At 41.0% G+C, this 12,500-nt stretch overlaps 1 protein-coding gene across 2 annotated transcripts in view; it reads left to right on the top strand.

Annotated features, from left to right (window-relative positions):
- kcnip4b (potassium voltage-gated channel interacting protein 4b) overlaps nucleotides 1-4,221 on the top strand; it is a 15,863-nt gene extending 11,642 nt beyond the window's left edge. For both annotated transcript variants that reach the window (XM_052137341.1, XM_052137340.1), the window contains exons 5-8: nucleotides 921-1,028; nucleotides 1,177-1,281; nucleotides 1,480-1,542; nucleotides 1,669-4,221. In XM_052137341.1, the coding sequence (XP_051993301.1) occupies nucleotides 921-1,028; nucleotides 1,177-1,281; nucleotides 1,480-1,542; nucleotides 1,669-1,716 (324 nt within the window). In that variant the 3' untranslated portion in view covers nucleotides 1,717-4,221. The remainder of the gene's footprint in view (nucleotides 1-920; nucleotides 1,029-1,176; nucleotides 1,282-1,479; nucleotides 1,543-1,668) is intronic.
- Nucleotides 4,222-12,500: the final 8,279 nt, after the last annotated feature.

Below are 12,500 nucleotides of genomic sequence, written 5' to 3'. Positions count from 1 at the left end.
CAGGAGTTAGCCTGTGATCTCTGTGTTCTTGTGCAGGAGTTAGTCTGTGATCTCTGTGTTCTTGTGCAGGAGTTAGTCTGTGATCTCTGTGTTCTTGTGCAGGAGTTAGCCTGTGATCTCTGTGTTCTTGTGCAGGAGTTAGTCTGTGATCTCAGTGTTCTTGTGCAGGAGTTAGTCTGTGATCTCTGTGTTCTTGTGCAGGTGTTAGCCTGTGATCTCTGTGTTCTTGTGCAGGAGTTAGTCTGTGATCTCTGTGTTCTTGTGCAGGAGTTAGTCTGTGATCTCTGTGTTCTTGTGCAGGAGTTATCCTGTGATCTCTGTGTTCTTGTGCAGGAGTTAGTCTGTGATCTCTGTGTTCTTGTGCAGAAGTTATCCTGTGATATCTGTGTTCGTGTGCAGTCTGTGATATCTGTGTTCTTGTGCAGAAGTTATCCTGTGATCTCTGTGTTCTTGTGCAGGAGTTAGTCTGCGATCTCTGTGTTCTTGTGCAGGAGTTAGTCTGTGATATCTGTGCTCATATGCAGGAGTTAGTCTGTGATCTCTGTGTTCTTGTGCAGGAGTTAGCCTGTGATATCTGTGTTCTTGTGCAGAAGTTATCCTGTGATATCTGTGTTCATGTGCAGGAGTTAGTCTGTGATCTCTGTGTTCTTGTGCAGAAGTTATCCTGTGATCTCTGTGTTCTTGTGCAGGATTTATCCTGTGATCTCTGTGTTCTTGTGCAGGAGTTAGCCTGTGATATCTGTGTTCTTGTGCAGAAGTTATCCTGTGATATCTGTGTTCATGTGCAGGAGTTAGTCTGTGATCTCTGTGTTCTTGTGCAGAAGTTATCCTGTGATCTCTGTGTTCTTGTGCAGGATTTATCCTGTGATCTCTGTGTTCTTGTGCAGGAGTTAGCCTGTCATATCTGTGTTCATGTGCAGGAGTTAGTCTGTGATCTCTCTGTTCTGTTGAGAGGCACTACTGAAGAAAAACTGAACTGGGCTTTCAATCTCTATGACATCAACAAAGATGGACAAATTACAAAAGAGGTCTGAAAACAGATACAAATATATTTTATAAATATATTGTTTTCGACATTATGTCTTAACTGAAAAACTCTTCAATTAATTTTTTTTAGCAAAATTGACACTGTAATGTATTACATGCAAATGCTGTGTGCTTTACCTTTTTTTCCAGGAAATGCTGGATATATTGAAATCTATTTATGATTTGATGGGGAAATCTATCCATCCACGCCTTAAAGAGGAGGCACTGAAACAACACGTCCAGACTTTCTTCCATGTAATACTGTGTACAGCAGGCACATTCATTAAAAGCTTTTTGCAATTGTGATAGCTTGGGCACAATCATTTATAAATTCTTTGTAATTAAAGTAAATGTACCGTTTTAGGCTACTTTCCCAGAGTGCACCTCACAATACATTTGGATAAATCATGTGTCAAAATGCTTTTTTTATTACATGTTCTTTTCTCCCCTTAGAAAATGGACATAAACAAGGATGGTGCAATTACTATTGATGAATTCATTGATTGCTGCGAAAAAGTAATGTTAAGTTCAACTTTCTTGTTATTTCTCCCTGTACCAGATATTCATAATAATAGTTATTTTCATTACGTATTTGACTGAACTATATACTTAATTGTGATTATGGTTTCTTTTGGTTTGGAGGATGAAAATATCATGCAGTCTCTTAAGATTTTTGACAATGCAGTCTAAACAACAGTCAAGACCATCAGCACTTGGATTACTATGGATGAGAAAAACGAATTGGATCATGTCAGCTGTCGGTCCTTTGTGAGTACTGTCCCGTGCTGTTGTTTGGGGCCAAACTGAATCGCTCTAGATTCCTACAGTTCTGGAATGTTCTACATGAGACGCAATCCTTAGATTGGCTTCGTTTGTGTCATACTTTATAATGCTGCACTGTTAAGCAACTGAGGAGAAAAGTAGGGTAATTAGTATTGTGATGCTTTATTGAGTGTTGCTGATGTGAGATAAAAATCGATATATTATTTATTGGTTTTAAATCAATAGTTATCGAAACTGTATTAGGGTGTAATGTAGACGTGGACTAGGTATAACTACTATAAATAGTATATCTCGGATAAAACAATAGATAGCCTACACATATTTAAAATTAAGGAATTAATGCTGACTCGTAATTATATTTAGTGTTTTAGTTCTGATTTTACACACCGATTGAAATACAGGACACACGTCATGATAATCCATTACTAATATTTCCTTTTTACAGCTTATATATTATTTTATTTTCATTTAGTTATTGTAAATATAATACGTGTCCTTGTATTCTAAATGTTGTATGGTGGCTTATTAAATGAGAAGCAGAATTTGGAATCCATTTGTTCAGTTTATTACATGGACATTTGGAGTTAGTCCCATTCACTCACACCAGTAAAAGAGTGCATAAGCACCGTGTACAGATGCAGACGCATTTACGGCAAGTTTATTTGATATAAACAACCGATGTGTAAACATTTCAGTGTCCATTTCATCCTTATTTACTGTGTTTACATCAGGCCCCTGGTCTTACTGTCATGGACAGAATCATAATAAAATAAACACACACACACGACACACACACACACACACACACACACACACACACACACACACACACACACACACACACACACACACACACATGTTGTGTTTCCATGTTTTATGGGGACTTTCCATAGACATAATAATTTTTATACTGTACAAACTTTATATTCTATCCCCTAAACCTAACCCTACCCCTAAACCTAACCCTCACAGAAAACTTTCTGCATTTTTACATTTTCAAAAAACATAATTTAGTATGATTTATAAGCTGTTTTCCTCATGGGGACCGACAAAATGTCCCCACAACGTGAACAAGTTCGGGTTTTACTATCCTTATGGGGACATTTGGTCCCCACAAAGTAATAAATACACGCTCACACACACACTACACACACACTCAATCACACACACGCACACACACACACACACTCAATCACACACACACACGCACATGCACACACACACACGCACAGACACACACTCACACTCAATCACACACGCACATGCACACACACACAGACACACGCACAGACACACACTCACACTCAATCACACACATGCACACACACACACACACACACTCATGCATGCACGCACAGACACACACTCACACTCAATCACACACACGCACATGCACACACACGCAAAGACACACACTCACACTCAATCACACACACACACATGCACACACACACACACACACACATGCACACACACACATGTAGTGTTTCCATGTTTTAAGGGGACTTCGCATAGACATAATGGTTTTTATACTGTACAAACTTTATATTCTATCCCCTAAACCTAACCCTACCCCTAAACCTAACCCTCACAGAAAACTTTCTGCATTTTTACATTTTCAAAAAACATCATTTAGTATGATTTATAAGCTGTTTTCCTCATGGGGACCGACAAAATGTCCCCACAAGGTCAAAAATTTCGGTTTTTACTATCCTTATGGGGACATTTGGTCCCCACAAAGTGATAAATACACGCTCACACACACACACACACGCACAGACACACACTCGCACTCAATCACACACACACACGCACATGCACACACACACGCACAGACACACGCACAGACACACACTCACACTCAATCACACACACACATGCACACACACACACACACACACACACACACACACACACAAAGCATTAGATTGTCAACTTCATAATGTTTTTTAAGACTCCCAAAACACTAAATATCATCAATCACACACACACACACACACACACACACACACACACACACACACACACACACACACACACACACTTTCTTAAACAGCTGTTTGTCACTATGAACTGCAAAATGTTTCCTGTTCATGAGATCTTTGCGTGTGATGTCTAAAGTTTGATTTTGAGGTCATTTGATCTAATTTTTTATATTTTTTTAAATATTGTAAATGTATGTTACTAATGAATATCCTGGAAATGATCACATTCAGGCAAAATACATATTTGTCATTTTCAATTTTGTTTTAGATGATTATATCAAACTGTCCAGTAAGTGAAAAGAGAGTATTTGGGGTAAAAAGCCCCCTGTTGCAGTGGCTAAAGCCCCCAATTAAACACATTGTTTTTCTTAAGTGGGGTAAATAGATTTGTGATGAAGAATGTTCAAAGTGAGCTCACATTGTCTGATCCAATCATAATCGAGATTCATTTGTTTATAGAATACTTGAGATGTTATAAAATGTCAAATGTGATTAAAATGAACAAGAAATGATTCACACTTTTCTGAAGTGGTTATTTTAAATCAGAAATATCTTGATTTGTTACTCAAAAAAGCATCTTGCTGTCTTAAAAGTATTTGCACAAGTTGACAAATTGTGCCCTCTAACTATTGCCCCATTACACTATATCAGTATAACCCCTCTAGAGACCATTTCTCCTGGTGTGGGGTAAAAAACAAAAGCAGTTGCAAGTGTTCAAACACATCTTGCCGCAGCTCTGTGGATCTGTCATGCTCCCCTGCACCATGAACCAGCGACCAGAGCCCATGGAACAGTGTACTCCGGCACCAAAGAGGGCCTGGAACACTCCTCTTTATCCCTGCCGAAATGTCTGAGCCCCTGACACCTTGATCGATGACTATCTGCAGTACAGTGTTCCGTGCCCATGCACAAAGTGTCAAATACACTTCACAATTCTCATCTTGGTAAGATATTAAAGTAAAAAGTCTGTGATGTCTTAAAACAGTCTATAGGTGCAATACTGCCTATAGGTGCAATACAGTCTATAGGTGCAATACTGCCTATAGGTGTAATACAGTCTATAGGTGCAATACAGTCTATAGATGCAATACAGTCTATAGGTGCAATACAGTCTATAGGTGTAAAACTGTCTATAGGTGCAATACAGTCTATAGGTGCAGTACAGTCTATAGGTGTAATACTGTCTATAGGTGCAATACAGTCTTAGGTGCAATATATAGGTGCAATACTGTCTATAGGTGCAATACAGTCTATAGATGCATTACAGTCTATAGGTGCAATACAGTCTATAGGTGCAATACAGTCTATAGGTGCAATACAGTCTATAGATGCAATACAGTCTATAGGTGTAAAACTGTCTATAGGTGCAATACAGTCTATAGATGCAATACAGTCTATAGGTGCAATACAGTCTATAGGTGTATACTGTATAGGTGCAATACAGTCTATAGGTGCAATACAGTCTATAGGTGCAATACAGTCTATAGGTGCAATACAGTCTATAGGTGTAATACTGTCTATAGGTGCAATACAGTCTATAGGTGCAATACAGTCTATATGTGTAATACTGTCTATAGGTGCAATACAGTCTATAGATGCAATACAGTCTATAGGTGCAATACTGTCTATAGGTGCAATACAGTCTATAGGTGTAATACTGTCTATAGGTGCAATACAGTATATAGGTGCAATACAGTCTATAGATGCAATACAGTCTATAGGTGTAATACTGTCTATAGGTGCAATACAGTCTATGGGTGCAATACAGTATATGGGTGCAATACAGTATATAGGTGCAATACTGTCTATAGGTGCAATACAGTCTATAGATGCAATACAGTCTATAGGTGTAAAACTGTCTATAGGTGCAATACAGTCTATAGATGCAATACAGTCTATAGGTGCAATACAGTCTATAGGTGTATACTGTCTATAGGTGCAATACAGTCTATAGATGCAATACAGTCTATAGGTGCAATACAGTCTATAGGTGTAATACTGTCTATATGTGCAATACAGTCTATAGGTGCAATACAGTATATAGGTGCAATACAGTCTATAGGTGTAATACAGTCTATAGGTGCAATACAGTCTATAGGTGCAATACAGTATATAGGTGCAATACAGTCTATAGGTGTAATACTGTCTATAGGTGTAATACAGTCTATAGATGCAATACAGTATATAGGTGCAATACAGTCTATAGGTGCAATACAGTCTATAGGTGTAATACAGTCTATAGGTGCAATACAGTCTATAGGTGTAATACTGTCTATAGGTGCAATACAGTCTATAGGTGTAATACTGTCTATAGGTGCAATACAGTCTATAGGTGCAATACAGTATATATGCTATTTCTAGCCGTTTTACATGCACATGTGACCAGACACGATCATATTTAATATCAAGAAAATTAATGTTAGATCATAATTGATTTGTATGTAGTTGTTTATCTTTGATATAAGGGCAAAAATCATATTCTTGATAATAATTATTTGTATTGTTTTCCTGTAAAAATATCTAAAAATCCTTAAAACAAGATCAATTTGATTGATTTTGTTTGAGAAACAACACAGCATAAGATATTTGATATATTGGGTATTGTTTCCACTCAGCTGTCATTTGCTGCTACTGTCAAGTAACTTTTTGATGCCGAACACAACAAATCCACAACGTTTGCGGAGAGATTGACAGGCAGGAATTTGGCCAATAGTTGCTGAGAGCTTCTTATAATTGACCAACTGGTGTGCGCGAAGGCTGGACTTACAAAGAGGGGTTAAAGCAATGCAAATATGCACTCAGATGCACATCATGATGCAACTAAAGCCCAATCCCGGGCAATTTTCGTAAATTTAGAAATCCTAGCCGGACGCTTTTTTTAAGAGCCTTAAAAGAAGACAGAGAAAAAGAGGACGTATGGTCACCCTGGAATACGAGTACCAGCACATGAGCACAGTATCGTACCCGATAACAATACCAGAATCGCGTCCTTCAATAACATAGTACAATTCTGTTGAAAACTCTTGACAAACGGTCTGGATACGACTATAGCCCAGGTTGCCTGAGGGAACGAGATGCTGCGTCGGTTGCTGACACTATGGGAAACTCCTCCCAGAATCGACGATATATGAAGCCCTTTAAAATCATGCCAATTTATTGGCAGACGGTGATGGTTTGCTGCCTCTCCCTTGATGCGCACATCACTGGGAGCATATAAACCTGGAGATTGAAGGGAAATGAGCGCATATCTCAAATCCGTAACAACGAAATATTCAGTAGTGCGGCAAACGTATGAAGCATCTCGTTCCTTCCTTTCAGGAAAACAGGGTTACAGTCTTAATGAGACCGTACTCATTGCGATCATGTGATTTTAAAGGACTTCTGATATCGTCACTCCTGGGAGGAGTTCCCCATAGCGTCAGCAATTGACGCAGCATCGAAGTGACCGACTTGAAAGGGACCTGGAGCATACACTGGAAAAACCCGTGGTCATGGCTGGTTGGCTCTGGTTAGAGGTGCTCTGTATGTGTGTCAATTCATATCAAAATATCAGATAAAATAGGCATTTGGTCAAGCTCGCTACAGGAGGCATAAATGACTCAATCAGCATATTTTTTCCTCTGATGAAAAGGTCAAAGGGCAGCCTAATAAAACTGATCAAAGCTATAATCTGTCTGTCAGAGGTAAGAGTAGAATTAAATGTTTTTGTCACGTGAGATGTATGAGAATTAAATATTATGTGTCACCCCTGGTTCTTAAAGGCGGTACCTAATTATTGTAGTATGAAAGACAATGCATAGCATAAAACAACGCAGCTTTTTATAGAAAATGCTTTGCTCATATTAAGCTAAATGTAGGTGGTGCATGGTGCATACTTTAACAAACTCTTGGACTTCCATTAATGTCTTTTCATCTCTTCCATGCTTGTATATGCATAATGGGACATAAATGGTAATGAGACAGGTCTGTCTACGTCAGAACAAACAATGTGGAACAGCCACCCCACTGTTTTGTTTGGCTTCCAGGACACAAACTCTAGTTTAATGTTTAGACCCAAACAGTGAATACCATTCCTTCTAGAGAGAGCAGGGGAGCTGAGGACGTTCCATACAGTGTCTACTGTGGACTCCCTATTGAGGAAGAGGAATGAATTCACTCCAATTGTCTCATTGTGCTTTGGTGAACTCATGGGACATTCTGGAAATCACCAAGTATACGTGTGCATGCCCTTGAGTCCCTGGATATTGAACACTCTTTTCAGCCATGACCATTTCAAGCTATTGTAGCTTTGAAAAGCTTTCAGTCAATCTATTTAATGCACTGCAGTGGATGATTTGTGACATTTAATTTTGGTGAAATCTGTTACAAAAGTATTGTTGAAATAAAGTATATCTTCCTGAGATCCCTGCGTGACTGCTGTGTGCATTTTCCATTTCTCTTTTTGATTTATAACTAGCAGCATCTAATAAACATGCAAAAAAATAAATAAATCTAGAGCAAATAGATTTCGTAAAAATGTATGTCCACATATGAGGACAGCGGGACTAAGTTGGAAATGTTAAATAATACCAAGCTATAGAAAGTCAGATTTGTATTATGTGTCAGGGGTGTTTATTATTCATGTTTTAGATATATTAAAGACATTATAGCTGATTTTCTATTAATGTCCAGCATTGTCCAATCACAGTCAACCATGTTCAAATAAAATGATCCATTATAAATGTTGAATCTATGTACTGATGATCATCGTCCCATGTGTGTCAAACATGTTGAGTGATCCAAACATCATCTGCAGCCTGAAACTGAACTTTTGATCAGATTTTAGGAGTGAACACACTTAACTGCATCGAGAGATATAGGATGCTCCCTTGCTCCCTATTTAGTGCACAACTTAACCTCCAGTGTGCTGTCTGTCTGCACTGGTCTCAGAACAGTTATAGGAGAGCTATAGGATGCTCCCTTGCTCCCTATTTAGTGCATGACTCCAGTGTGCTGTCTGTCTGCACTGGTCTCAGAACAGTTATAGGAGAGCTATAGGATGCTCCCTTGCTCCCTATTTAGTGCATGACTTGACCTCCAGTGTGCTGTCTGTCTGCACTGGTCTCAGAACAGTTATAGGAGAGCTATATGATGCTCCCTTGCTCCCTATTTAGTGCATGACTTAACCTCCAGTGTGCTGTCTGTCTGCACTGGTCTCAGAACAGTTATAGGAGAGCTATAGGATGCTCCCTTGCTCCCTATTTAGTGCATGACTTAACCGCCAGTGTGCTGTCTGTCTGCACTGGTCTCAGAACAGTTTGAAATGCACCTCATTTTCATCATACCTCCATATAAAGCCTCTGAAAGACACATTTATCAGCTTTTGCATGAACACATTTATTCTCCATGTGATAATGACAGTAAATATAGAAATGCATTTACTAATGTTAATAAATAGAACTGTATCTTACAGTCAAAACAAAGTAAAACAATAACAAAATGTGGCAAGGAGGAGGGCTGTGATGATACATGCACAGCCCCTAATTAGGCTAATCATGCCCACGAGAGGGATAAAGGCAGCCGAAGGCAGCAGTTCGGCAGAGAGAGAGCTACAAGCAGCTGCCCTGAACGCGTTTGTGTTATATGTAAATGGTCTGCACTTATATAGCTCCTTTTTAACCTTAACGGTATTCAAAGCAAACCCTTTTACCCCCTTACATTGGTGCCGAAACCTGGGAAAGAGGAGGGATGTGCCGTAGTAGATTCCTCGCCACTAGCATCCACCCAAAAGGAGCAGCCGTGGCCATCCGCCGGAGGACTGAGGAGCCCGGCTGCCTGAAAGCAGAGGAATGACCGGCGACCGCGAGGGGAGGAAGGGCTCCCTACCGGCCACTAAAACGTGGCGGGGTCAAATATAAGACCACCATCCGTGAGCGTGGAGGACCTCACTGTCGACCGCTTGGAGCGGTAGAACCACTGCCAGGGGCAGAGGAGACCCCTACCATCCACCAAAACGCGGCAGGGCATTCTGTCCGCCAAGGGCCGGAGGACTGACTCCAATCCACCCGTGGAGGAGCGGCTGTCATCCACTAGAGGGTGGAGGTGTGACTGAGGACCAGGCTACGGCGTATCAGAGAACCAGCGAGTACAGTTAATTTTCTCTCTCTCCCGCTGTTGCTCCGTGTTGGCCTTTCCGTCTCTTTTTTTTGTTTTTCCCTCCCCTTATCTCCCTCCCAGGTCCAAGAAGGCAGGGAAGACCCGCCGGCAGGTGGGGCCGGAAGGCTAGATTCTAAAGTACGGATCGACTGGACACTTCACTACCCCATAATCCCTCAGGAGCTGAGGCAATGTCACGTTCAAGAGGTGAACAATGAGTCGGATGTCTCTTTTCAACTGTAAGTGAAATATACTGTATATACCAAGAATGTTGTTTAACAAAAGCAGAGTAAATTATTTTCACGGTTGTTGTTCTTATGTCATATATTTGGGTCACGGGTCAATGGCCACATCCCCGAATGAAGTGCATCCGGAATCTATTTATAATACTTGCATGCATACCTAAAAGAACATACTGTTTTACCGACTGAGAAGTGCATTCTTCATCAAATACAGAACATACCAAGACTGTACGTGATTACTTTTTGGTAAAGCTGCACAACTCGTGTTTCATCAACGTTCTTTTAAATCTAGTGCTTTGAACATGATATCGCCACAGCTCGAAAAGGATTATGGGGTATTAAACCGTCCAGTCGATCCGCACTTCAGAATCTAGCCAGAAATATTAGTACATCCAGGTATATCTCGCTTACTGCTTCATGAATCCTGAGGATTCGGACATACTGTACTACTCCATTGGCATGGTGTTTTTGGCATAGTAGGGAAGTATGGATATTCGGACACAGTGAACGTGTCCGGCTTGACCGTTCTCTTTTCAGCTCATCCCCCAACTGCAACTTGCACATTTCGCAGATCAGTAAGGTAGGGCAGAGTTGGGGTGCTTCTCGTTTCTTAAATTGTGCATCTTCATTTCCTAGCTTCTCCACCCTCGAGCCCGTGACCCGGACACCGGTCAGAAACTCTTAATGCAATCAGTTACCTAAAGGCACCGTGAGGAGGCAAGGACCGAGGACAGAAGGAGCTTCCTGAGGAGGCTTGAGCAAGGCTGCGCAGGTGGATCCTATTCGGAAGACTTTTTTTGTCTCGACACCTGACACGCATAAATCATCCTCCCCTTCACATCTGGCACAACGGTTCTTATATAAACCATCAAGTCAACCATCAAGTGATGTTGAATCAAGTCAACAACATAACAGTAAGCGCTCTGATGTAATGCAGCTACGCAAAGATGGCGCTCTGAAGCATTTCAGCAATGGGGCGACTGTGGATCAGGTGGTAGAGCGGGTCAGCTGCCAATCACAGGGCTGGTGGTTCAATTCCCGGCCCACACGACTCCACATGCCGAAGTGTCCTTGGGCAAGACACTGAACCCCAAGTTGCTCCCAATGGCAGGCTAGCACCTTACATAGCAGCTCTGCCGCCATTGGTGTGTGAATGTGTGTGTGGATGGGTGATTGGGACACAGTGTAAAGCACTTTGGTAACCTCTAAGGTTAAAAAAAAGCGCTATTTAAGTGCAGACCATTACCAATTCAGTCCACTCTGCGGCCATCTTTGGTATGCTCTCATTCTCGTGGCTATTTTGCTACGTAAACAAGTGGCATATGAGTGCAGCTCCCATCTACTTAAATGGGGAAAGACCAAAATCTCCAAAATGGTTGGTCATGATTACGATCAAAGAACATATTTCAAATTAGCAGTAAAATCTGACAATATTGGCATCGCAAAATGTGTTTCTTTAACTCTACACTAAAAAAACGAAATGTTTCTGGCTTGTATAGCTAATACGGCATGTGCATATGGAGTGGTGGTAGTGTAGCGGGCTAAAGCACATAACTGGTAATCAGAAGGTTGCTGGTTCGATCCCCACAGCCACCACCATTGTGTCCTTGAGTAAGGCACTTAACTCCAGGTTGCTCCGGGGGATTGTCCCTGTAATAAGTGCTCTGTAAGTCGCTTTGGATAAAAGCATCTGCCAAATGCATAAATGTAAATGTGTCTAAAAGGTGACTGGCTCTTTTACCTGTAAGGCGGGACTTCCTTTTCTATATCCGTTGACCGGCATTCCAATTACTCCCAAAGTGGCCTGTCTCTGCTGAATACTCTCGGTCTTAAGTGACACTTGAGTGAGCAAGGACATTCCCTTTTACATATACATCTTCCTTTGATTCTTACATCCTTGTTTCCATTCCTTGCATCCTCTTATCCTAAGAGGGAGGAGCTACTGTAGTAATCGAGGAAAGGATGCAAGGCGAGGCAACTTTAGGAATGGTAAGCATCCTTGAACTCGAACACACATATCTTCTGTCTAGGTATTGCATATTGAATATCCACGTGTATCTCAGGTGCCAGGAATTAGTAGATTGAAAGAAGCATTCCTTTTCATGTACAGGTGTCCCAAGTAAGACAAAAAAAGCCTCAAAATGTAAATGCGGCCCAGTTGAGGATTCGGATTGACCCTGGTTTGAATGTGCCCACACAATGGCATTCACTCTGCCCTTTTCTAGTATCGAGAACCCTACAGGATGGTTCACTTTCAAGGTGGTTTGTCATGATTCTGATGAGAGAGCAACCTGGAAGCAACTCCCATTCCCACTTTGAACAGTCTGAT

Source organism: Xyrauchen texanus, chromosome 11 (genome assembly GCF_025860055.1).
Source record: "Xyrauchen texanus isolate HMW12.3.18 chromosome 11, RBS_HiC_50CHRs, whole genome shotgun sequence".
NCBI classification, from domain to species: Eukaryota; Metazoa; Chordata; class Actinopteri; order Cypriniformes; family Catostomidae; genus Xyrauchen; species Xyrauchen texanus.
The sequence above is the reverse complement of the archived record's forward strand: the minus strand, read 5'-3'. Positions and strand labels throughout refer to the sequence as shown.